This window comes from Gymnoscopelus microlampas, assembly GCF_963454915.1.
Source record: "Gymnoscopelus microlampas genome assembly, chromosome: 8".
Taxonomy (NCBI): Eukaryota; Metazoa; Chordata; class Actinopteri; order Myctophiformes; family Myctophidae; genus Gymnoscopelus; species Gymnoscopelus microlampas.
This window is the reverse complement of record NC_139945.1, coordinates 50,284,445-50,312,371: the sequence shown is the minus strand read 5'-3', so window position 1 is coordinate 50,312,371 and position 27,927 is coordinate 50,284,445. Positions and strand designations below refer to the sequence as shown.

At 41.2% G+C, this 27,927-nt stretch overlaps 2 protein-coding genes across 2 annotated transcripts in view; both read left to right on the top strand.

Moving 5' to 3' along the window:
• LOC311051120 (A disintegrin and metalloproteinase with thrombospondin motifs 8-like) overlaps positions 1 to 7,161 on the top strand; it is a 17,063-nt gene extending 9,902 nt beyond the window's left edge. Inside the window, exons 5-9 of the mRNA XM_084065521.1 lie at positions 1,580 to 1,872; positions 3,862 to 4,048; positions 4,382 to 4,554; positions 5,128 to 5,303; positions 5,948 to 7,161. Coding sequence (XP_083921647.1) covers positions 1,580 to 1,872; positions 3,862 to 4,048; positions 4,382 to 4,554; positions 5,128 to 5,303; positions 5,948 to 6,692 — 1,574 coding nt within the window. The 3' untranslated portion in view covers positions 6,693 to 7,161. The remainder of the gene's footprint in view (positions 1 to 1,579; positions 1,873 to 3,861; positions 4,049 to 4,381; positions 4,555 to 5,127; positions 5,304 to 5,947) is intronic.
• Positions 7,162 to 11,688: 4,527 nt separating this feature from the next.
• Positions 11,689 to 26,330, top strand: zbtb44 (zinc finger and BTB domain containing 44). The gene is made up of 6 exons (XM_084065471.1): positions 11,689 to 11,788; positions 15,080 to 16,179; positions 16,378 to 16,462; positions 18,918 to 19,069; positions 19,883 to 20,183; positions 22,113 to 26,330. Exons 2-6 carry the CDS (start codon positions 15,126 to 15,128, stop codon positions 22,531 to 22,533), a joined length of 2,013 nt encoding a protein of 670 aa, XP_083921597.1. The 5' UTR covers positions 11,689 to 11,788; positions 15,080 to 15,125; the 3' UTR covers positions 22,534 to 26,330.
• The last annotated feature ends 1,597 nt before the right edge of the window (positions 26,331 to 27,927 follow it).

Here is a 27,927-nt window from a genome sequence, read left to right as displayed (position 1 = left end):
ACACACACACACACACACACACACACACACACACACACACACCACACACACACACACACCACACACACACACACACACACACACACACACACTCTCTCTCTCTCTCTCTCTCTCTCTCTCTCTCTCTCTCTCTCTCTCTCTCTCTCTCTCTCTCTCGTGCTCACTCATTCCCTGTGTCTTGTGCATTGCATCTTGTATTGTTTGTATGCTTGATGGACCTATCAGTGAACCTTCTTTTCCACTGACTCATACTATGGACCGCTTCCTGTTCTCCGTCGCTCGCGCCAAGACCAACAGCTGCCGTCAGCAAAATATGTTCTTTATCAGTTGGAAAATGTATCCAAAGAAAACTCATGTGGCTGAGAATGTTCATTCTGCACCATAAACGTCAGTGACAGCCCCTGACAACAGCTTATTCAGTGTAGTAAAAGACGGTGAGAAGAAACAATGACTAAATGCAGTTTTTAGTAATATTGTCACATAGCCAGGCAAAGAGTATTTACTTTATTTGTTTATTTGGACAGGACAATGCATATTAATGGACGTCACATGGACGTAAATACAGCGGATTTAGCAAAGATGCTAGTTTTCATCCGCAGTCCTCACAAGAAACATAAAATCAGAAAACAGACAGACAAACAGTGGAATACATTTACATAACATTACATAGGGAACACAGCATATTATACATTATATATATTAGTTTGCCCAAGAAGCAATATCGCTTTCATTAAATCCAAATTATTCACTTTTGTTTGAAGAAGACAGAAGTTGTCTGGTATTTAATTCTGCATGCATGGTTACAAAATACTGCACTGCAATACAATAATACACAATATACAGCTATGGATTCACTTTAACAAAGCTCTGTCCTCAATTCAATTCAATTCAGTTCAATTCAATTCAATTCAATTCAATCAATTCAATTCAATTCAATTCAATTCAATTCAATTCAATTCAATTCAATTCAATTCAATTCAATTCAATTCAATTCAATTCAATTCAATTCAATTCAATTCAATTCAATTCAATCATAGTGCCATAGATATCACAGCAAGTTGTCTCAGGACATTTTACCATAGAGCAGAGACCCAACATTGTCCCACCCTGAGCAAGCATTTCGGAATAAGAATTATTTTATTTGCCAGGTTTGTTTGCACATACAGTACAATACATTTGTCTCGTTGAGGTTGGTGCATTGCGGTGAATAATGACCTGCAAAATATGTACACAGGTCAGAAGATTTTGATAGGACAGTGAAGAATGGCAGGAACTCCAATGCAGATAGGTGTGAAGACATGCAACACAGGTTGCTAGTTGAAATCAAATAGATGCTAGTGAGTAATGATGCACTAACCAGTTCAATTAATTAATATTGATGTATATAAATGTTTATTCCTGTTGAATATTATGTTGTGTATCTCGACTACATTGAAAATGAGGGCCTGCCCCTCAACTGTACTTCGAGTTTAAATAAAGGTTATGATGATGATGATGATGATGATGATGACTTTACCTCGCTTGAGGTGGACATTGATATTCATCCTTTATTCCCTCCACCGTCTTTCTCACACCTCAGGAGACTGTCTGCTCGACCCCCCGGAGAGCAGCATGCCCTTACCCGGCGACCTGCCAGGCTTTGTGTATGGCCTGGACAGGCAGTGCCAGCAGATATTTGGAGAGGAATTTGTCCACTGTCCCAACACCTCAGACAGCGATGTGTGCAGCCAGCTGTGGTGTCATGAGGAGGGCAAGCCGCATTGCACCACCAAGAATGGCAGTTTGCCCTGGGCAGATGGCACACCCTGCAGGCCCAATGAGACCTGCCTCCAGGGGACGTGCATGGACAACCAGAAGGTCATGCAGCCACTGGTAAGGAACTGTTTCTCTACCGATTTTGTGTACACTCTGCAGTGGTGGAAAAAGTACTCAAATTCTTTACTTAAGTAAATGTACCAATACTGCAATATAAAAATACTCTGTTACAAGTAAAAGTCCAGAATAAAAAATGTACTTGAGTAAAAGTACAAAAGTATTGGCATCAAAATGTACTTAAAGTACCAAAAGTAAAAGTACTAAATATTTGAAAATAGCCGATCTACAAGCTCACAACGCGTCGCGATGCGACGCGTTGTGAGCTTGTAGATCTGCTATTTTCAAATAGCCTAGGTTTAAAATAGGTTTAATGTGGTTAGTGTATGTTTCATTATATCATAATTTATATCTGAAAAGTAACTAGTAACAAAAGTTTTCAAGTAATTGTAGTGGAGTAAAAGTACAATATTTTCCTCTGAGATGTAGAAGTAAAATTATTGGAAATTTCAAATACTCAAGTAAAGTACAAATACCTCAAAATTGTACTTAAGTACAGGACTTAAGTAAATGTACTTAGTTACTTTCCACCACTGACACTCTGAGGACATTGCCATGTAACTGCTTGACTCTATGACAGTGAATCAAAGCTACAGTGCATGGGTTTTTAGAGATATTGCCGTAAAACGGTTCACTTCTTACCCTATAGGAAGAACTCATGTCTGTGATGTTGAAGGGGCTATATCAGACCGATATTACATGTGGGGTGCTGCAGGTTATATTCTAAGGCTTCTTTTACTTCTTATATACTGCATATGAATTATATGCCAAAAAGTAAATGTAAGCTCTTGTTTTATGCTGATTCTTCTGTTACTGGTGTTTCTGGTATTTTGGAATGATATCAATTAGATTAAGAAGAGAGCAATCTTAGCAATTCATTAGAAAGTGTACGGGGGTGGCTCAGAAAACAAGCTTTCAATATATTTGGATAAAATCAAGTCAATCCTGTTTGGAACTAAGAAAAACCTGTCAAGAACAAATGCACTGAAAGTCTTTTGTAATGGAGTTCAAATTGTATCTCAGACAAGTGTCTCATATTTAGGAATAATATTGGAACAGCTGCTCTCCCGTGAATCTATGGCTGCTAAAATATCTAAGTTTGCCAGCAAACTCAAGTTCCTATCGCAGAACAATGCCTTTCAACTTTTCGGTTAAGAAACTTAAGAAACTCATGTCATCAGCGGCATTTTGATTATGCATGTTCTGCTTGGTACAGTGGTTTGACAGCCAAGGTTAGGAACAAACTGCAGGTAAAGGCAAAATAATATTATATGTTATTCATTAAATGCATCCTCTCAAACTTATGTTTGTAGTGATTAATTCAGAAGGGCAGGACGCATATATATATATATATATGGGTTTTCTACATAGAGGTCCGGGTCATTTCCGTCCTTCTTTGGTTGCCTTGATATCTTCTCCTTATGTTGTGATCACATCTGGTTATGAAGCCAGACATGCTGGCAGTTAAGACTACTGGCGGTTGCAAACTAATAAAAATCTCTGGAAAGGACACCCCTGCACGCACACACACACACACACACACACACACACACACACACACACACACACACACACACACACACACACACACACACACACACACACACACACACACACACACACACACACACACACACACACACACACACACACAGTACTGTATGTATGCATGCATGTATACCTATATAGACACACACACATACCAAACACTTTAAACTTGGCTTCTTAAAGTTGGCATGCCTCTCTAGTGCTGAGTGACACATGTGGCGGCAGTGCGAGAGCAGGCAGACGGCGGGCGCGTGCCGAACTTCAACACAGATTTACCCGTTGAATAGTGGCACGCCAGGAGACTGTGTGGCCTCAAACCCAGAAACCCAGACTGTGGTCAGGGACAGCGCGGCTCAAATTGCCTTTGGCACCGACCTACAAACCAACTATTCTGGAATCTGTAGATTTTTTTTCTTCTCCTCTCTGTGTTTTTTACCACAGGTGGTTGTGGATGGCGGCTGGGGCTCGTGGGGGCTGTGGCAGCACTGCTCCAGGTCGTGTGGCGGAGGGGTGGAGTTCTCCTACAGGGAATGCACAGACCCTGTGCCTCAGAATGGAGGCAAGTACTGTGAGGGACAGCGGGTTCAATACCAGTCCTGCAACACCCAGCCCTGTGACAACAACAGCGGTGAGCCGCCTTTTGTCTTTTTGAAGAAACTATTAATTTTCAGTCAGTTTTCATAATCCCCGTTGATATACAGTAGCTGTTTGTTTTGTTTTTTCATTTGTGGCATCGCTCTAGTGCATGTGATTTATGTTTTGGATGTGTGTGCTCTTTTTTTGGGGACTTTTGAGTGCCTTGATATTATTTTTTTGCCTGGTTGTTTCATAATGTTTTATTTTTCTTAATCCATGGAAAATATTTGATTACGGCGATAACATTTTTTACGAGGCTATGAGTGGACATCTGTAGTTCTCTAGAATCTGTACACAATGTTTTATAGTGCCTTTATCCTTTCAGGGAAGAGTTTTCGAGAGGAGCAGTGTGAGAAGTACAACAGTCTGAGCTACCTGGACTTCAACGGAAACATCAAACAGTGGATCCCTAAGTATGCTGGCGTGTCTCCAAGAGACAGATGTAAGCTGTTCTGTAGAGCCAGGGGCAGCAGCGAATTCAAAGTGTTTGAGGCAAAGGTATGGCACCTCAACATCACAGCAGCTCATTATGTAAACACTTCATCTAACACGTCCACAGTCTAAGAGCAATAACATAAACAACATAAATATATTTTTTATGTTGAAAAATATACAACAAATGCCCCAAAAGTACATAGAAAAAAAAATATATATAACATGTGTTAGAAAGTAACCCAGAGTTTTATTGAGCAAGCTTGCTACATTGTAAAATCTTGTTAAGAAGGCAAACACTGTGGACGCAGAGGTGTGGCCATCTAGGGGCAGCTACGCTGGCCATACAGTAGCTGAATGGGCAGAGAGCCTGTCTGGGAATCAGAAGTTCCCCGGTTCGCCCCCTGGCCCACCTAGTCTATGTGTCAAGGTGCCCCTGAGCAAGACACCCCTGCTCCACAAGTGTTGTATTTATAGCGCCCACTGCTCCTAATAGTTAGGATGGGTAAATGCAGGGGACAAATTTCACATATGTGCAAATGTACACTGACGAAAATATATTTGTGTTGCTATTGTTTCAAAACAACATCTTCAGTGGAAGAATATACAATATGTATTTGTTTTCTTCTGTCACTAAAGGTAACAGATGGGACCAGCTGCGGCCCAGACACAACCTCTGTGTGTGTCCAAGGACAGTGTGTGAAGGCCGGTTGTGACCAGGTCATCGGTTCCAACAAGAGAGTAGACAAGTGTGGAGTTTGTGGCGGCAATGGGCTCACCTGTAGGAAGATCACAGGCTCCTACAACAAAGCCACGTAAGTACTTTTGAAATAATACTGCCAATCTGAATGTGGGACACTGGATACCACCGCACTTTATTGTGCTGATTTTTATTTCTTCAGGCCACTGGGCTCAGGGCAGGCCTCAGGCTTCCTTAAAATGCCGTCTTAAGCGCAATACATGCTCCTTCCGACGTCCAAACCTTTTTTTCAGAAAGGGAAGTGATGATAACTACATTTTGATGTCATTCAGAACTTCTGCTAACTTTATTTCGCACGCTCCTCCACCTCCAGATTTCCTGACTGTCCGAACTAGATCGGAAAGCCCGTCCAAAACAGTTTTTTTCCAACATTTCTCAGAATTCTACAAATTCTACAAATTCCTTTCTACAATTCGTTTTACAAATTTGTATTGTTTTATTCCCTTAATCTTTTTATTTCTCACTGAACTTTATAATGTCATCATGGTTTTGGTAAATATTACATGTGTAATAGTAATAATAATCATTATTATTATTATTATTATTATTACCCTTATTATTATTATTATTATTATTATTATTATTATTATTATTATTATTATTATTATTATTATTATTATTATTATTATAATGAAGCAATAATATGAGCACCCTGTGAATGTTTTCCATCTAAAACAAGCTGTTTCCTGTCCAACCCAGTTATGGTTACAGCGACATCGTCACTATTCCTGTCGGTGCGACCAACATCGACATCAAACAGCGGAGCCACCGAGGAATCAAACACGATGGGAACTACCTGGCCATAAAAAGAGAGACTGGTGGCTTCATCCTCAATGGAAACTACTCTGTGTCCACGGTGGAGCAGGACATCCCCGTCTTGGGTGCCGTGCTCAAGTACAGCGGCTCCTCCACCACGCTGGAGAGGATCCAGAGCTTTAGGCAGCTGAAGGAAGCAGTCACCATCCAGCTCCTGGCCACGGCTGGTGACGCCAACCCTCCCAAGGTCAAATACACCTTCTTCATTCCCCGAGATGTCCCTTTCAACAAATCCAAGGACGGGAAGGGCTCTTCGCTGTCGCCCCATGTAATCCACCCCTTTGGTGTGCCAGAGTGGGTGCTGGGGGAGTGGTCTGAATGCTCCAAGAGCTGCGGTTCTGGCTGGTCCAGGAGGAACGTGGAATGCAGGGACAATGGCGGCTTCCTTTCAGGGCAGTGCGATAGAGGCCTGAAGCCGAGTGACATCAAGCCCTGCGGCGACCTGCCCTGCCCCATGTGGCAGATGGGGCCATGGTCCTCCTGCTCACGAACTTGTGGCAAGGGGGATCGCCGCCGCAGTGTGGTCTGCATCGACTACACAGGGAAAACTGTTGTGTCGGACAAGTGTGACCCCCAGAAGATGCCCGAGCCGGTCTCCGGGGAATGCCTCAACCAAGAGTGCTTATGAGAAATAATGAGGTTAGGGGATGTTTTGAAAGGCTGGGGTGTAGCGAACTTTTAACAAATCCCTTCTGTGCCTCATCTATAGGCAAGGATGGCATAATTCTAGGATAAATGAAGAGAGTGCTTTAACCAACCAGCAGTAACATCTAGTTACATCAAGGGAATTCTTCTGAAAGTTGTTTTGTCATCTTTTGTTGATAATTCAACAACCACTATTGAACAGGGTCCCCACGGTCATGAAATTCCTGGAAATATTTTGAAAAAAAAAATAAAAAAATCCAGTACTGGAAAAGGTTTGAAATTGATCAAACATCATCAAAGGTCCTGGAATTTATCAAGGGTCCTGGAAAAATATTTGGCTATGCATTGTTTTTGGCTATTGATTTTGTTAAAACAAAACATTTTCATAAACATGAATAATATTACACGAAATATGTAACATAAGTAGTTTTTCGCCGAACGGGCTGTGTGACGGCAGCCTAATGTATGTCTCAAACTTTATTTTTGCTACACTGCCTATCTTTGGGCATTCTACATAGGAGTAAGAGACACATTATTGCGCCGAATGATTGTTATATAGGCCTGGAAATTGGGCTAAATATTCTGGAAAAGTTTTGGAAAAGTTTTGGAAATTCATTGCTAAAAATGTGTGGGGACCCTGATTGAAATTTGAAACTAATGTAAATCTACCTCAGGATGTACATGTGACATTTGTAGATACTAGATGAAGGTACTGTGTGTATGTTCTCCAGAAAGGGAAGCTTCTTAGTCCCACTCTAAATGAAGAAGGACTTTTTGAATGAAGTGTTTGATTGGGAATTCCAGCCACTGGTCTAAACGACAGTTTGCAGTTTGGTTGTTTTTCTATATTAGCTTACATTTAAAGTTGGGCTAGTACTGCTGTCAAACACCAGCACAGTGCAAATATACCTCCAGTTCACCTCCACAGAGCTCAAACCCCTATAAAGCTTTAATCGAGCCAGCCTCTGGGAAATTTCTTCTTGGGGGATCTTTTGTTTTTTTGCCTAAATGATCAATTGCTTAAATGTGATTTGTGTTGAAAGATTGTAAAGTTTATGCTCTTTCCCTAAAATATTGAGTTTCTTAACTATGTTAAGCATATGTGTCATGAATCTTAGAATATGTCTGGATATGAGGATATGCGTCTCCTGTACTTTACATCTGAAAGGCGATGATCACTGTTGATCAGAGTGTCTTTTAAAGGAACTGATTCTTTTTGAGATTTACACATGGTGTAAAAAATAGTTTAGGATAGAAAATGATTGGTCAGAATCTGAACCAAGACAAACCAGTGAGACAGAACTTTGCTTTGCTCTGTACAGTAGGTTTAGCTTAGCTTCGTGCCAGGTGTGTTGCAATGCAACTGACAGTAACAGTCGTACAGACATGTAGCAATACAACCAGTGTTCCCTTGGAGGTGTTAATATTAAGTTAAGCAATAAGCATAATATCTATCCGTGTGTATGGAACGTAATTAATTTTATTCAATTTTAAGGTAATTTTGTGTTAATGTGTTATTATGCAAATGATCCCTATGGTTTTCTGACACTTGTATATGTATATTTGAATTTTCATTCCAGTTGTTATGTTAAAAGACAAAAGAGGCAAAGCATTAGTCCTATATCCCTTCAGTGAAGGACCATACTATTTTATTATTACAGCTTCCTTTTTATGCTATTTATTTTTGTAAAGTTTTTACCTTGGACATGTAATTAACATTTCAGATGCTGCTGTCTTTGAGATTTTTATGTCTGTAATAAAATGATCAAATAAACTTTAAAGTCAATGAGAGCGTGTATTTTAATCTTGTCTGTGCAGTCGATTAACATTTGCAGTTAATGTTAAAGGGATAGCTCACCCCCAAAAGGACTTTTTTCTCTATCGATTAGTCACCCCATGGAGACTTTAATTCATGGATATTTTTTGTTTTTGTCCTAAGCCAATAATTTGATGACCAGCAGCGGTTCCGGTAGGAGACACAAAGAGTCTCCTTTGTGTCTCCTACCGGAACCGCTGCCTACCGGTCCGCTGGTCATCAAATTATTGGCTTAGGAATGAGGCGAAAAATGAAAAATATCCATGAATTCAAGTCTCCATGGGGTGACTAATCGATAGGAAAAAAAGTCCTTTTGGGGGTGAACTAACCCTTTGAAGCAATGTTGCCCCTTCAGGTTTTTAATACTTTACTTTACAACTTTTCTGCTGCAAACAAAAAGTCTTATTAGATGACCATCCTCATTCCCAGAAAAGATGAGCTGATTGCAGCTCATAATAAGATGTACGTAAATATGAATCTCCCATCTGCATCAAAACGAGGTCTGCCACTAGGATTCCTAATTAAATACATCAGCATGTTAGGCTGCTGACCAGTGAAAGCAAGCAGTCTAGCACCAATGCACCATTTAGATGTGAGGCTTTGGGAGCGTAATACAGGGGCCTAGCTGTTTGAGAACCATAAAGGGGCCAAAATTTAAATTGTGTGTAATATTAGTTTGACACTACATATTAGAAAATAATAGCTGGAATGTATAAAAGGGGGGGGGGGGGGCACCAACCCTAACCCCAAGAGCACTAACCCTAACCATGAGACTGACATCATACTAACCATGATACTGACTGACCATGTTACTAACATGATACTGACCATGATACTGACATGATACCGATCATCATACTGACATCACTCTAACCATGATACTGACCATGATCCTGGCATGATACTGACCATGTTACTAACATGATACTGACCATGTTACTAACATGATACTGACCATGTTACTAACATGATACTGACAATGATACTGACATGATACTGATCATGATACTGACATCACGCTAACCATGATACTGACCATGATCCTGGCATGATACTGACCATGACACTGACCCTAACTAACCATGATATTGACATGATGCTGACCATGATACTGACCATGACACTGACATGATACTAACCATGATACTGACATGATACTGACCATGATACTGACCATGACACTGACATGATACTAACCATGATACTGACATGATACTGACCATGATACTGAAGTGATAGTGATACTGACCAAATACTGACCTGATACTGACATGACAGTAACCATGACACTGACCTGATACTGACATGACACTAACCATGATACTGACAGGATACTGACCATGATACTGACCCTGACTAACCATGACACTGACATGATACTGACCATGATACTGACATGATACTGACCATGATACTGACATGATAGTGATGATGACAGTATCATGGTCAGTATCACGTTACATGGCTGTGACAAGGCCTGACATCCCTGTGACAGGGCAACAGTCCCATGGATGCCAGGCCCTGTCACATCAGGCACCTCTCACAGCACTGTCTGACAGGGCTGGTAACATGTTACCATGTGGTGTCATGGTAACATGACAGGGCCTGTGACAGGGCCATGGCAGCCCTGTCATTCAGGGACTGACATCTATATGCAATTCTATTTAGAATCGTAACAGGCTTTTATCCCTCTCCTTAAGTAGGTTAATAATGACATGATAATTACATAGAGAACACGCCCCCAGCGCCCAGCGCCCACAGCGTCCTCTGTGGGAATCGAACCCAGGACCTTCTAGCTGTGAGGCGACAGCGCCACCGTGCCCCCTATAAAAAAGCAGTCTAGCGCCTGCTTTTACAAAAAAATATTGATGCTGGAAAAACTTGTTGACTGCTTGTTTTTATTAATTTATTTACCGGTATTTATTGATTCGTTTTATGCTAAAATCCACAAACGTAAAAGGCAAATATGGAAATAAAACATTGTTTTGAACTGAAACCCCGCAAATCCATTAAGATGCTGAAAAACATAGCCTGCATAACACCTTGAATTATTTGATTGTATTGGCTACTTTTTTTTATATGAGCAGAACAAGATTTTTGTACAGGATGCAGGAGCACTCATCCAATGTCACTTCGACTATGCTTGCACCTCATGGGTCCATAGCACCACAAAGGCCTTAAAACAAGGCTCAAGACATCCCAAAACAAACTGGTCAGGCAACTGCTTGGCCTTATATCTACAACTCATCTAACCCCTGCTCACTTTGCTATGGTGGGATGGCTCAGGGTAGAGGACAGAGTACAGCAACTTGCAATGGGCCTGGTCTACAAGATACACTACACCACAAAGACACCCATGTAGCCTACCTGTCAAACTACTTCAAAAATGTCAATGACGTCCACAATCACAACACCAGAGGGAGCTCAAATCACGTTCAACCCAGATTTGGCCAGATTTTTATTTCAAATTTCTACCCGTTTATATGACGTTTACAGTACATATTTTTATTTGCGATTTCTACCCGTTTATATGATGTTTTTGCATAGTAGTGTATATTTGTCTGTCTTTAAATGTTTCGATGAATTGAGTACAAAGGACCCCAATGGAAACAAGCCATATTACTTTCTTGGGTTTAAAATCCTCTTAAAGGAGGAGTTCACCCAAAATACTTATTTTCTATCAATTGCACACCCCATGAAGCCTTGAATTCATGGATTTATTTTTGTTTTTGTGGCATTTAAAGCCAATAATTTGATGACCGGGAGTGTATCCGGTAGGAGACACAAATAATCTACTTTGTGTCTCCTACCAGATACATTAGCCGGTAGGAGACGGGAATCAAATTATTGGCTTAGGAATGCCACAAAAACTAAAATAAATCCATGGATTCAAGGCTGCATGGGGTGTGCAATTGATAGAAAATAAGTATTTTTTTGGGTGAACAACTCCTTTAACAGACCTTGTATTGAACTGTACTTCCCTGTGCTTGTCTTTGCAAACTGTTAATAAAGTATTCAATCAATCCATCAAAAGTCTGCTTCATTATTATATATTTTTCTTTGTTGTTATTGTTGTTGTTGTTGTTGTTGTTGTTATATGGTTGCAATAGCAATCGCGCGATACTTGGAGTAATCTCGTGTATCTACCAATGGCATCGCGAGATTACTCCAAGTACCGTTGGCTCTCCCCAGCCAGCTAAGGGCTTTGCAATTTTAACCGATTTTGGACTCCACCTCGGCTATCAAAGGCCTGGATACAGAAGGTAAACACATTTCACCTGTAGATAACATCAATAACAATATCGTTGTGTACACAGAGGCTAGGTGGCTGTCTGCAGGGCAGGGAAAGGACGCATTCGTGCCCCTCTGTTGAACGTGGAAGAGAGGCATTTCTGTCCCCTTCCCTCTTATTTCAGGGGCATCTCTGAGACTCCAGGTAACGTTTTTGGACATGTCTGGGACATGTCTGGACTAAATATCTACATTAGCGTGTCTTTGTTGTCGGTTGTGTCCTGTCAGCCTCGCTACCTACGTAGCAACGTAGCCATTAACGCCAACTTTGCTAACGTTAGCACAGCTAGCGGCACAGCTAATGCTAACGCTGACTCGCTAACGACTTTTTTTGGTGTGTTATATTGTTGTTGCGCAGACGTTTCTTTTGTTCGACATTTTGGGGAGAAGAAGCTGCTTTGTTCGTCTAAAAAACGTAACCGCGAGCTTTGTGTAGGGAGCAATTTGACTGGCAGTACAACGTTGTATTTCCAGTCCTGCTGTCTTGTGTGTGTGTGTTTACGCTAGTGACTTTAGGACGTGTTGTCACTTGCTGCTGATGCGTGGATGTAAACACAGAGCCACGCCCCCTCGGCTCCATCCAAACAAACATCACGAATGGTAGCGTTGCTGCTGCTGGGACAATTTTTACAATAGGCTCTATTCACAGCAGCCATATTATGAAGACATTCACAGGTGTTGCCAATGATACTAATGAAGGCTCTGTTCCATTCTGGTCAAACAGAGTCAGGGTGCCCGGTGCTGATATTGTTGCATGTTGGCCCACTGGAAACACTCTGTTACACCAGTGGGTCTACAGTTGGGGTCCAGGGACCCTCATGGGCTTCCAAATGGCCCCTTACGGGTGTGTAACTCTGAGAGTGTACAAATGGAACCAAATGGACCCGTTTGGACCCTTACGGGTCCATTTGGTTCCATTTGTACACTCTCAGAGTTATGGGGCTCATGGAAACCACTGTGCTACACTAAATTGAACAGAGCCTTCATTAGTATCATTGGTAACACCTGGGAAGGAAGTGATAACAAGGCTGCTGTGCATAGAGCCTATCCACAGCGATTTACAGTAAACAAGGATAACACAAGGTAGTGTATAAATAGTCATCTAGGATCATAAGTAAACCAAGAACAGTAGAATTATGCAAAAAAAAGTCAATAATCTGTACTTTGAAACTATACACACTATAGGATGCCAGGTCAACAATGACTGGGCATCTGTCTACAGATGCCTGTTGTAATTACATGCATTAACATCTATAAGTAAGCAGGAACTATTCTTCTTTCTGTTGTTGTAAGTAAACATAAGCAGTAACTCTTCTTCTTTCTGTTGTTGTAATTACATACATTAACATCTATACATAAGCAGTAACTATTCTTCCTTCTGTTGTTGTAATTACATACATTAACATCTATACATAAGCAGTAACTATTCTTCTTTCTGTTCTTGTAATTACATGCATTAACATCTACATAAGCAGTAACTATTCTTTCCTCCCCGCTGTGACTCATCATGGTTCATAGTATACTGACATTAAGCAAGTGTAAGTGAACTAAGTGTACAAATCATTTGTACAGATACACTTTTGATTTGAAAGTTTGATAATTGCAAATCAAACATTTAGAATTATTAAGCGTTAGTTTGGTTTGGCTATGGAAGGCTCACAGTTTTTTATTATTAGTAGTATTACTATTATTATTATTTATACATTTTGGGGGTCTATTTTGTGCGTGAAGGTAGTTAGTTATGCTTTGTTATCATCTGTCAGTGAAAGTGCAGAACTCACACCGGTAGGTCTACTTATATAAACGTGGCAAATCCAGCAAGGCATTAAGGTAAAACAAACCTCTGGTGAATAATGTGAGCCCTGTTTGTGTATGGCAGGTTAGAAACCCTCCGCCTAGGCCTGTAATTTACATTGGCTGTACTGGGCCAACATGGCCCCAGAGTATTTTCCCTTGGTCTCTGTATGTGTGCAGGGTAGCAGCAAGCTCTCCCTGCGAGAGCCCCTCGACTTGAGCGTTTGTTTGATGGAAAATCTCATGCCTCAGAGAACCCACATGTCTCACAGACAGCTGTGCAGCATCCTGTAGTGCGCTGGCCTCCACATGGGTCTGGCCTGCGCTGCTGCGCATCTGCTTTGATTGTTGTTACGTAACTTGGCATTTCATCCCCAACGCTGTCTACCCTGCTCTCACCCCTCTCACCACCACTTCCCCAATGAAAGCTCCCTGCGCCTCTCACTTTGTCCCTAACCCAGTTTTTTCTTCTGTGTCATCATCCAACATTTAACCACTTTCAACCTGGCCCTCCCTATGTTGGGCATGTCATAATAGGCAAAACATTAAAAAGGTGTTCAAAAATAGTGAAAATAGCAGATCTACAAGTTCACCACATGTTGATCATGCAATGTGTGGTTAAATAGCTTGGGGTGGGTGGCATTTATATGAAATGTAATTATCCTGTGACAGCAACTTTTGTTGTGTCAATACTTTTTAAATGAAAGCCCCAATAATTTCTATATTTCTTTTTTTATTTATTATATACTGTAATGCCCAGTAGTATGGGCATTACAAGTATGTTTGTATGTATGCTTGTCTTCCAACCTCTGCTTGACAACATACTTCTTTTGTGGAACCTACTGTAGGTTATTGTGCAGAAGTTGCCTCAAGAAAAGCTTCTGTTGTGCTGTACTTTGTGTTTTTACATTGACTTCATGTAGTTAGATTATTTTATTGTGTTGTTTGAGGAAGTGTTAATAATGAGACCAAGTAAGCAGACACACAAGGAGTGAATTGTTAATGCTGCAACATGAGCACTGTATTTGGTTGAGAATAGTTAAAAACTATTTTGATGATTAAGCAGCAGTAAGATTTGTAGTATGAGAGTTGCACTTTTAGGGATTTCAGGGAAAGAAACCTTGGCATTGTTTAGGAATTAGAGTTTATTTTTCAGTGTGTGAGAAAGTTAATTAGTTTTTTGCATGGTAAAAATTATTTCCTAAGTAGTATAATGAAGTAATATCCTTGTTAAGTTACACTGCAGCAGAACTGACTGAATATCTGCCCTCATACTTTCCATACCAGCGTCTTTCACTGCCACTTTAACCTTTAAAAAACAAAAGTACATTTGTCCTGGTGGCTCAGCCTTCCTGTAGTCATTGTCAATAAAATAAAATAAAAGGGAAAAAAAGAAATAGGCGTACCTAAAAGAAAGTAGTAAATTAAGCATAGAAAATAAAGTGTCTTCATTGTCCCTGTCCCCACAGGAGGACATCAGTCACGACTCTCGACTGTCTGGAGGCTGACTCCAACATGGGGGTCAAAACGTTCACCCACAACTCAGCGTCTCACAGCCAGGAGATGCTAGAGAAGCTCAACGCACTGCGTAACGAGGGCCACCTGTGTGACATCACTATCCGGGTACAGGACAAGCTCTTCTTGGCCCACAAGGTGGTTCTGGCTTGCTGCAGCGACTTCTTCCGCTCTAAGCTGGTTGGCCGGCCCGAAGAAGAGGACAAGTTTGTCTTGGACCTGCACCATGTGACGGTAAGCGGTTTCACCCCTCTCCTGGAGTACGCCTACACCTCGACCCTCTCCATCAGCACAGAGAACATTATTGACGTCCTGGCCGCCGCCAGTTACATGCAGATGTTTGCTGTGGCGAGTACGTGTTCAGAATTTATGAAGTCCAGCATCCTGTGGAGTCCAAGTAACAACGGCATGGCTGCAGACAAACCGCACGACTCTGTGCCTGAAGGTGCTTCATCGAACTGTACTCTGACTCCCCTCGATGGCAGCTTGTCGCCTGTGTCGTCCGACTGCAGCGTGATGGAGAGGAACATCCCGGTGAGCCGCGAGTCACGGCGGAAACGCAAGACCTTCGTCAGCATGGCGTCGCCTGAGAGCCCACTCAAATGCCCTACACAGATGGTGACCACCTCCCCTCAAATAGCAAACCCCTCACCTTCTTTCTCTGATGGTGCAACCCAGCCCATGGACTCATCCCTGGCCTTTCCGTGGACTTTCCCCTTCGGCATCGACCGGAGGTTCCACTCGGAGAAACCAAAGCTCCCAGAGAGCCCCCGCTGCCTGGAGCAGGCCGCAGCGGGGGCGTCGGAGGTGGTAGTAGGCCGGCGGCTCAGTGACTTCCTGACATGTGAGAGCTCGAAGGCTGTTTCGTCACCCATGCCGGCAGAGGATGAGGACGTGAGGGTGAAGGTGGAGCGACTCAGCGATGAGGAGGTGCAGGAGAACTCCTCCCAGCCAGTCAGCGCCTCCCAGAGCTCTCTGAGCGACCAGCAGACGGTACCAGGGAGCGAACAGGTGCAGGAAGAGCTGCTCATCAGCCCGCAGTCCTCTTCTATAGGTGAGCTTTCTAAATGACGCTATAAACAGTACTTACCAGGAGTGAATTACTCATCACAGAATAGGTTAGATTTTTGATCACAAAGTATGATTCTACAGGACGTCATACTACTTAGGTCTGCTCTTTGCTGTACCATTATCCAAGTAAACAGACAGAGAAACAGCTGTTAACAAGTGTCTCCGTCTGTTCTCTTAACAGGGTCGATGGATGAGGGAGTATCTGAGGGATTGCCATCCATGCAAAGCACGTCTAATGCCGGAGGACATGCAGAAGACGATGAAAGGTAACATGATTTGTTGAAACTTGCAGTTGAACAATAGGAAATGTATAGCTCATCATTTTCTTCACCAGGCAGTACGCGTCTGTACCACACCTGCTTAGGTCATCATGAAATGTTATGTTCCAATAGCAAAAGTATGACAAGCGATGGTACGTTGCCGGGAAACAGCACAGATGCCTCAGGCCATGAGATGAATACACAATGAACCTGATATGAACGCTAAACATCCGCTTAACTGGAAGTGAATGCGTCAGTAGACTATTAAAAATCTAACATCTAGCCAGGCCTTTCTCCTAATTACATCATATTTAAAGTGATACTATACACGTTTTCAAGTTTGGCACAGTAGCGGCCCTTGTTGGCGGCAAGCAGTACTTCCTCAGTGCTTTCAATTAGCTTTCTATCAATTTCCTGTTAACCTCTCCTCTGTGTCTTAACACAGCTCCACCGGGAGAGCACAGCAAGACTTTAAACTAAGCGTTAGTATGCTGCCATTGAACTAATGAAAGATAAATGTTTTGCCCTGAGTCAGCTCAGGCAGCACTGCTTTAAAGGATGGTGCAAATCCTGACTCTTGTTAGGATTGGCAGCCCCATGTGTGCCCATAACCTTAATCATCTCAAATATAAACCTAAACATAACCTTGCAATTTGGTGGTAGAGGTACACAGCCTGAGAGTAAGTGCTGGCTGGTAGGGTAAAATCAAGGCAAGAATGTTCCTCGCTCCAGAACACTTGCGGGTCCAGCAGTGAAAATACTTGGTGCGTTGAATTGCCAGTCAGTGCGGTCTGTTAACTTAAGAACTTATAAGAAAATATATATTAAAATATCATCTCTTAAGTCTTTCTTAAAGCATGAGTGAAAGAAAATACAATCAAGATACGTTTCAGGTGCTGTCAGAGTAGTTTGTGCATTTTTCAGCTGTTCGATGTTTTACTGTGCCAATATGTAGTGCACATTAATTCCAGAGGCTACAAGGATGTTTTTACATTTGACAAATAAGTGCAGAGAATTTATTGAAATCAGCCTACTCCAACTGATTGCCATGGCAGCATGGCCTACAATTTCAAACCACTGCCGTGTGCAGTTTGGTGAGACAATTAGCGGGGGAAACGAGCAATAAAATCATCGTTAGGGGGGGTTTCTGTGTTTACCTGCCTCAGGGCTCCGGAGCATGTGCCCAAAAATGTAGTTTTAATTGGTCGCACTAGTGCAACCATTTAATTAATTACTGACACTGAGTGTCTGTTTCAGCTTTTTTTCCCTTCTCCTTCTTCACCTAATTCTAAGGCCAGACTGCACCAATGCAACTACTTGCTCTCAACTCCTTGCAGCAAAACAGTTTCAAGGTCAGTCCACATAAATGCAACTCCTTGCAACTGCCATTGGGGATAATGGTTGTAAGTAGTTGCATGTTGCAAGGAGTTGCATTGGTGTGAACTGGCCTTTAGAAGACCCACCCCTGTGCTGCAGGAGAGGGCTACGTGTGTACTGCATAACCCTACTTCTGCTCAGGGCAGAGAATGTCTCTCTCTCTCGCTCACTCAGTGTTGTTTTCATGGTGGCTTGTCATTCCATTTGCTAAAATGTATGGTGTATTAGCTCACAAGCTCATTGATGTGGACAAGTGCGCAGCCTCTGCGACAGTTTTGGTTGACAAAGATAACAGCACTTAAGTGCTATTAGAAAATACTTTGCATTTGTCAAATAGTCAAATAAACAAGCAACCCCACAATGCAAGCAATGCTACGAGCATTGCTAACGAAAAAGAAGGACATCTATAAAGAATTTCGAGAGCTTGATGACAGTTAAACTCGATGGCCCAATAAACTGTAGTGGTAAAGTGTGTAATCCTGTTGTTGCCAGCCATTTGTAGCCTCTGATGCTAATGTGAAGCTGATGCTAATTTCCTATTGTGCTAGTTTGCATATTCAGTCTAGAGAAGATACAGAATTGGAAGTGTGTGTGTGTGTGTGTGTGTGTGTGTGTGTGTGTGTGTGTGTGTGTGTGTGTGTGTGTGTGTGTGTGTGTGTGTGTGTGTGTGTGTGTGTGTGTGTGTGTGTGTGTGTGTGTGTGTGTGTGTGTGTGTGTATGATCATTTTCTGTTATAAAGCATTTTCCTGTTTAAATTAAAACTATTGTAGTGGCTTAAGGAAGGAACCAAAACTGATTGTAAAATATCCATCACAATGTCTTTGAAATGAGTAAAGATTTAAACTCTGCAAGGTTCCTTTATTCTATCATTGACCGTTGACTATCATTTACATAATAAACAAAAGGAACAAAATGTTGGGTACCTAAATTGCCCAACATTAAAAAAGTTAGGTGCACCAGTGCCTCAATAAAAAAGTTAGGTGCACCAGTGCAAATCAATGTAAAAGGTTAGTCTGGAGCCCTGTGGCTGTACATGCTTCACCCTGAACCCTCGTCAAATTATCATGCGTTTTCCTTATTTCAGGCTGGAAGGGATCCAGTACCCCTACCATCTGTACATCAGCCCCTCGGCCCGCCCAGGTACTAACGGTCCTGACAGGCCCTTTCAATGTCCCACCTGTGGGGTGCGATTCACACGCATTCAGAACCTGAAGCAGCACATGCTCATACACTCTGGTAAGAAAAGAAACACTTTGCGTTAGGTTGCATTCAAATTTGTTTAAATCACTGAAGCCAGTTTCTGAAAACTTGCAGCTTGTGAGGTTTTAGGACATTTCTCAGCTTATGTTTAGATCAAGGAGAAAATATGCAAATGGCTCTATTGTATTACTATGCAGTTGGCCTTAAACTGTATACTCGTGAAGTGTTTATTTAAAAGTGCAGAGGTTTAGTAAATGCCATTGACATTTATTATATCTGTATCAACACACTGGTAGACGTGCCTGTATCTACCTGGAGAATAGTTTACCACTGTGTGTATTTACATGAACTCTGCTCTGTTTGACGTTGTGATGAGTGGAATAGATGAGGCTTTAATATCCAGAGTCAGGGCATTCCAGAGAACACTAATTTGGAAAACACACAATGCTCTGTCTCAGGGAAAATACACACTCATCATGCCAACAGACGCACGCACATACACACTGGAGCTGAGCTGTGTGATGGTGAAGGACGGTGTTGAGCATGTTGTATTCTTCACAAAGACTGGTCTGAGTCACAAACAACGGCTGTTGCAGTAGTTTGTCTTCATTTAATGGGGTTGTACAAGTGCTGGAAATCCTTCATTACACTTCAATTTGAGTATGTTAAATTTAAGGCTAGGAATGAGCCTCAAATAAAGCAGTTTAATAAAGTGCTTGGATTTATATTATTTGTGTATGTAATGATTATAAACACTGAGACAAGTTCTCACAAAATAGGGGAGATGAAGAGAAATAGTGTACTTATACATGATAATAGAGGTGTAACTGACTCCCCTCTTTTCCTTAGGTATTAAGCCCTTCCAGTGTGACCGCTGTGGGAAAAAGTTCACGCGGGCCTACTCACTAAAGATGCATCGACTAAAGCACGAAGGTAAACGCTGTTTCCGGTGCCAGATTTGTAGTGCCACATTCACGTCCTTCGGTGAATATAAGCACCACATGAGGGTCTCCCGACATATAATCCGCAAGCCGCGGATTTACGAGTGCAAAACGTGTGGCGCCATGTTCACCAACTCTGGCAATTTAATTGTTCATCTGAGGAGTCTGAACCATGAAGCATCCGAACTAGCAAACTACTTCCAGAGCAGGTGAGGAGTCCGGGGGCACAGACCCCCAACATCATTTACTCAGACAGTCATGCCTGGATCTGAAGATATCTCTTCAGCTTAACTTCTAAATCCCTGAGGGTGCATTTGATTAATTGTTTGTCACTGATGAATTTGTTTCTTTGTTTTGAATCACTATATCAAGTGCCCTTCTTGTATTTTGGGGGTATGTGTAGAGTTGTTTCAGTCCAGGTGTAACTACAGGTTTAAGGTCCATCGTCAAAGGTGATGGCAAGTACTTATCCGTTTCGCCCACTGTCAAGGACTCATTCCATAAGATTAAAAGTATAATTTGTATTACATACTGTAAGTGATGTGTATCCCAAAGTAATGAAGTTACTTATCCTAAATTAGTTGATTAGTTGAAGACGGCAGACATTTGTGCTTTTCAGTACAATTAATATCTTCAAGTAAAGTCTTAAGGCCAGCTTTGTTATAGTGCTGCAGCACAAACAACTGAAATCTTAATATTAACCTGGGGGTGTGTCTAGAAGTTGGTTTATCAACCATACCTGAATCAATTAACTTGCAACTTGAAACCACAAGCAACATGATTGAGTCATCCTCATGTGGCTTCCGTATTGATATCGAACTGATAATGCAGTTTTATTCGCTCCTGCTCAATGGGGTTGTTTTTGTATGAACAAGCCAGTCCACAGAAGCCATAGTAAGACACAGCCCAGTCTTAAGTCTTTTATAAAGTGGCCATGTGCTTTTATATCCCAGACTTTTCCACTTCTTAATCAACTCAAGCCCTCACAGGTCGGCTTGGGCTCAAACGGGCCATCGACTCCTCAAGAGTTTTATAGTAGAATGTCTACGCCTGACATCATAACTCTGTGGAAAATTCTCTGGCAAGCCAGTTAAGACTCTTAACTCCCATCCACAAGCTTCTTGTAAAAAGATATGTTAACTGCATTGTATTTTTTAAAGTGCTTATTTCCAGACCAGCTTGTCATATTGCAGATAGATTACCATTTGCCATTAAGCTTTAGTCTTGCCACACAATAACACATACGCTTAACCTTAACATTTGTCCTGGATACTGAGGTCTCGAGCCCTTAGCATAGTCAGTCAGGGTAGAAGGATTCTAAAGCTACAGTGATGGGTCACTATAACTCTGCATCTTAGCTGTAGTAATGGCATGTGGACGTACATAGTGGTTGACAGCATAATGAAGATGTGGTCTGAATTTGTTCAAATGGCTTTGTTGTTGTTTTCATTTTGGAAAAATTTCCATTTTGAAAGTTTCAGGGTGGCTCTCCATGTAATGCCTCACAACTGCTCATGGTTTTGATTGGCACTTAAGAATCACTTAAATCCTAGGAATGTTTGCAGCAGTTGACACCCTCTGGTAGGATGGCATCGTTTGGAGTAGCGAGAACTGTGACAATCAGCATTTTAACACTTATGTCTTAAACTTTGTTGCACGCCAGTGTCGTGCACTGAAAATATGAAAATCCATCTACAAGCTCACAACATTTAGCATCGTGATGCGTTGTGAGCTTATAGATCAGCTATTTTGATGTGTGACATGGCCCTTAACGAAATATAAATCAGGCTTTACTTTTAATATTATTTCATATACTCGAGGACCTGGCTGCAATCAGTTGAAACTGAAAGATGTCACAAAGCAAAATGTTCTCACCATTTGAGAACAAACGTTAACCACTTAAGCCCTGTATATTTTCATGCACAACAAATAGCGAAAATAGCCATTCTACAAGCTCACAATGAGTCTCATCACGACATGTGAGCTTGTAGAGCTGCTATTTCCCCCAAGAATTGCCCAAAGCAGGGACACCAGGGTCAATGTGGTTAAGTAATAACCGAAGGGGCCATTGATTAATGTTTATAAAACTTCCTCTGGCTTCCCGTCTCTCTTATGTCCTCTCTCTTCCCACCCTGCAGTGATTTCCTCGTGCCCGACTACCTGAGCCAGGTGCAGGAGGAAGAGGAGGCTCTGGGAGTCCAGTACGACTTGGAGGAGCCGCCCCACCATCACCCGGTCTTCCCTGGCAGCACCGCCTCCACTTCCATCACCAACACCGCCTCCTCGTCCTCTTCGGTCCAGTTGCCCGTCATTTCCCAGGTCGTCTCCTCCTCCACACAGAACTGTGAGAGCTCCCCTGGTTTCCTGTCTGCTGACCCCCTGGACCCTCTGGAGGCCCAGACTTCCCTCAAGCTGGAGGCGGAGGTCACAGCGGTGCTAAGGGAGGAGGCCAAGCTAGGCGCTAACTCCCCGGTGGACTGTGGAGAGGAGGAGGAGGAGGAGGAGGAGCAGCAGCAGCACGCCCCAACCAAGGAGCTGGCTTCCATTACCATTGAGTAATGAAAAGTCCTCTGTTTCCCTCCCCAGCCAATTACAAGTCAGTACGAGTCCCTAGACTTCCCCCTACCTTTTGGAAAGTGCCTGAGATTTTCCCCCCATTTCAACAAGTAATATGTAGATGTAGACTCTACATATCCTCTACATTGTAGAGGAAGGAGTGTTGACTTTGTCAACAAGTGACAAATCAAGAAAAAGAAAATCAAGCCGTTAACTTTATTCCTAGCACTGATGGTAGTATGGGCAGAGACCGTGTTGCTCCGTCAGTGCCAGTGCTAACTGGCAACCATTCATGTCACTTACTATTATCTATATTTCAAAAGCCTGTACTGTACTTTGAATATTTGAATGCTATGTGTGTTGGCTGTTGTGAAGTGTGACTTGTCAGGTGTGTGTATGTCTGTGTATTACTCTTTATCAGTATGAACACAATACATTTGCAAGGCAACTTTTTAAATGTTTTTTCAAAAACTTGAAATGGCTTTGACGGAGAGATGCAGTATTTCCCTTAAGATATCAGCTCTATATCTTATTTATTTCTGTTACACCAAGATCCAAATAGTGGTTTCAGTTGGTTCAAAACCAAAAATTCCCCCCTCCATTAATTTTAAATGATGTGATGGCTTTCTCGGATTCACAAAACTCACTTTAAATAACCATGTTGCCATCAGAAGAAAAATCAAGTCTACTGAAAGTTGCATTGCTTTCTACATCAAACGGCGTTATACTCTCGAATACGCATTGTAAGGCATGGAGATGTAGCATTTCATGTCGCATCTAGCCTCTGGTTGTCTCAGGCCAGCTTGTCCTTTAAGACAGTTTGTCAATTTGTAGTGCATCACTTTTACAGCTACATGTTTTTATCTTCTCTTTTTGTATCTATTTGTGAAGCCATGTCTGCTTTATTTGATGCTACAATAGGAAAGACATCAAAGGAGGTGCTGTATAAAGAGGAAATTACTTGCCAGTTCCACAGCTCATGAGCCGCATTAGAACTGATGACATCGCAATTCAGTTTCTGTCTACATGTTACGTTCTGCTACCTGGTTGAACCCCCTGGACTCCACTAATATAATAATCTTTGAAAGCTTTGATTATAGTATGACTATAACTTACAGCATTATTTGGGCCAAAGGTCTTTGTTAGCCAGCAAAGAAAGTTGTTTTTTTTCTTTCTGTAGAATGGTAAAAGGCAAAAAAACAATCCCTCTGAGTTGAATTTCCAGTCTGCTAAGAGGCAAATAGAAGCAGAGACAATACATCACTGCAGATACCTGGGAGAGCAGATATCGTCTCAAATCAAACCAGGCAAATTTTAAGTGATATGATGCTTTAAAGACAGTCAAGTGAACAGCACGTGTTTGAGCGCGTGTGTGGGTGCATGTACTGTGAGTCGTATATGGACCGGTTGAGCCACAGAATAAACCATTTCTGTTTGTACGGTACCGTTTCTGTCGGTATACATTTCCTTATTGCTAGGGCTGCACAGTATTAACAAAAATGAGCTTTGTGATAAAATCAGCCACCATATTTGTTCACAAACCCCTTTACTCTCTAACTTCTTTAGCACTTGGCGGGGGGGCATAGTTGATGGCCTGAATTTGGGTAAAGTTACTGTTTTGTCACTGACTATTTTGGGAACAAAATTATTTTATTGCACTTCTTTCCATTTCGATTCACCTGTCTCAGCAGCAGTCTGCTCCTCACTGCATTTCCCTCTACGGCTAATAGACGCAGGACTAAAAGGACTGTGATTGACCTCAGCAGGAATAGGCGATGTGCCCTTGTTATATAACCACACCAGGTTGTTCCAAATGAACCATAATTATGTACAATATATTGTGCAGCCCTACTCATTGCTACTTATTTAGATTTTTTTCTTCCTGCTGACTGTTGTTCAAAACCTCGGAGTTCTGTTAGCTATAATGTGCCACCATAACATTCTGTAGATCAGCATAGTTGTGCCTGTATTATAAGAAGACAATGATACGCAATACGCATGGTAAATCCATGAGATGAATGCTACTGATATTTATTACTTGTCTTATTTAGTGAAACCTTCATTCTTAATTTAATACCGGTTGCCTCCTGAAAACGGTCTAAACAGTAAACATTGATGTTATTCACTATACAGACCACCTTAAATACATGGTAGGAGATGATTGTAAACTTGACAATGAATAAACCTAATTATGCTATGATAGGAAAAAAAAAACATTCTTATAGCATGCTAGTAATCAGAAATTCATTGAGAAGAGTCTTAAGAGTTTCTGTCATCTCTTGCCAGCCTATGACTTCCTTTATGAAAGTTGTGCCATTTTGCCCTCTTATCTGGGTGTGAATTGAGCCCCTCCCCCCATTGGACCAAATGTTCTCTGTCTCTTTGGAGAGTTACCATGGCAATCAGTAATTGCACACAATAAGTGAAAGAGATAATCAGTCTATGTGGTCCATGTTGATTTAGTAAAAGGGTTGTGCTTTTTTGCCCCTTAAAACACTGTATTTGTGCATAAACAAAGGCTAGCCTTACTAAATGGACCTATTTAACTTGAGTTGCACAATTTTAAGACTTTGAAATTTTAAGAACATTTTTCTATTCTCCATTTGTACGTGGTACACTTGTCATCTGTTCCATTCAGCTGTGTGTGTCTGTATTCAAATGACTTTTTTTATAAAGAAAATGCTGCTGTTTGTCGAAACGCAAAAGTGCCCGAAATATTTTTGTGAATCATTCGTGTGCAATAAATGGACAGGTGTTTTAACGGTTCTAACTCAATATTTTGTCTCTTGAACAATGAATAGAAAGAATGTATCATTTATGTTTTATTCAAATATGACTGAAGCTGATGAGTTGAGAAGTCCATTTGATCTGTGAAATGATGAATGGCACTTCATTATCAAAGAAGTGGTTGTTTTGAAGTGGGTTTGTTCATTTGAAAGGTTGCATGTCCATGTAGTTGTCTGTTTGGATCGGAGAGCATGTTCAGCTTCTTGTCTTCTGTTGGCTGCTTGTTCCAGTGATGCCAAGTTGAGGTGATGTGTGCTCTGTCATGGCCTTATGTGTTAATGCCTTTTTATCCAATTTCATTTGTTTTTCGTTGCATGTCTTTTTTTCTCCTCTGTTCTCTATGTAGTTCCTTTTTATGTGCAATGGTTTTAAAAATCAGCCAATTATATACAGTACATGCCTTTTCAGTGTACACACGATGTATACATTTTATGATTCATACAGTTTGTTTAAAACTAGGAGAAAAACTAAAAAGGTAGCTCTTCATATCTACATAAATATATATATATATATATTTTTGGTGACTTTTGTATTATGGTTGCTGTTTCATGGGTATGCCATGTTTGGATATTCTTGTTTAATGTGAATAGAGAACCTTAGTTTTCAGAGTGTGAGGACGTCGGCAAGCCTTCACCTTGTGACCGTCTGCAATGTGTATATATACATACATAACTATATTGCATATTCTTTATACCGTAGGTTACTTGACTGCAACCTGCTTTGAAACAGTTGTATTTTGTGTCTTTGATACTGTATTTAGAAAGTAGTTTTAAGAAATATGTCCGAAAACATCCCAGACAACAAACGCAACCTGCACATTGTACATGACGACCACACATTTGCTGTGTTTTGAGTGTTTTAACTGGATAATATTCCACAGCTTGGCTATTCAAACTGATTTCAGACCACTCTGTACTGTAAAAGTTTATGGTTGTTCTCAATCTTGGTTAGTGTTCCGACCTTTCAGTCCTGTTGTTTTTGTAAGAGTATAACATGTAAATAAAAAAAACTAATGTTAAATCTAGGGACGTCTCTGAGGGTTTTATTTCATCCCTGTGTTGTTCATCTCCGTAATGCTGATATTTTCTCTGGGCCTCTATTGTGATTGATTGATTTATTTGGTGATAAAAGAAGGGAGCACATCAGCACTTCCATAACATATAACACACACATTATCGCTGAGGATAAAAACACCTAAGCCCTAAGCTATATATATAAAATCTCTCTGCAATAATATATTCTTTTTGATGGTTTCTGGGACTTCAACCATAATACTGTCTGGGTTACTGTTAGATACATTATAAAAGTGCTTAGCCATAGGGTAATCCAAATGAGCTTTTCTGATAGCTTACATGAGAGTCGTCTCTTTGTCCAGCCTATATGTAAAACCACAGGTAATGTACACAACAAATAGTGTTATACTTGGTAATTGTATTGATCTCATAGACCTTGTCACAGAATGGTTTACATTGCTTTGTATTAGCACAATGTCAATTTAAGTTACGTTTTCAGGTTTATTGATAGTTATTGTGTAGAGAGCAGTGTTCATTTTGACAGCAAACTTTGATTTAGTTTTAGTCATAGTCTTTTGAATGAAATTTCATTTAGTTTTAGTCATATTTTAGTCATCTGAAATGTTCTAGTTTTAGTCGCCTAAAAATATGATTTTAGTCGACTAAATCTACAGTTAATTTAGTCGACTAAAATGTATTTTGGCCAGCCTTAATGGCGTCGTAATGGCTGATTTTAGACTTGGTTGCATGCTGAAAATAGCCGATCTGCTATTTTCAGAGCACAGCACCCGAGCGCAACCAAGCATAAAATGACTTGTCTTTTAGTTCTACTGGATCTCTTCTCCACTAGTCCCTCCCTAACATTTTAGTCTAGTTTTTATTTGTTGACGACATTGTCAATATAGTCTTAGTTTTAGTCATCATAGCTTTTATTTCGTTTTTGTCAGTGACGGTAGTCGACAAACATTTTTCGCCATTAGATTTAGTCGGCGAAATTAACACTGGTAGAGAGACAGGAAACAGGGAGAGAAAGTCAGGGAGTCAAACTGGTACTATAGAGCCTACCGTATATGGTACGCGCCATACCACTCGGCTGTCAGCGCCCCCACAAAAGCTACATTTGTAAGTACCCTGCAAGGGTTGGTGAAGTGTTTTTTTTTTATTGACAGGGAGATGGCACTACCTGTCCCATAATGTAGGGGCCCTCTTGAAACTGGTCTTATTAGGGAGGGAAAACTTCCTTAAGAACAGGGTGACTCAATAAGATTCCATTTCAAGTGTATTATCCTTTTTTATGGGATTTACTAAACTATATCCTGTGTCAAAGTAAACCTACTCATGTCCTAAGGATGTTCTTTTCTTAAATAGTTCAGATCTTGAGGAAGACTGGATATATATTTTTGGGACTTTTTCTGCCTTTATTGATAGATATACAGTAGACTGACAGCAAATGGGGAGAGAGATGGGGGTGACATGCAGCAAAGGTCGTCAGGATCGGGATTCGAACTTGCGACACAGTCAGGCTGGAATAGCAGCCTAGGTGCCCAGACGGCTATGCCAGCCGTCCGGACCAGACTGGACATTTTTGTTTTGTTTT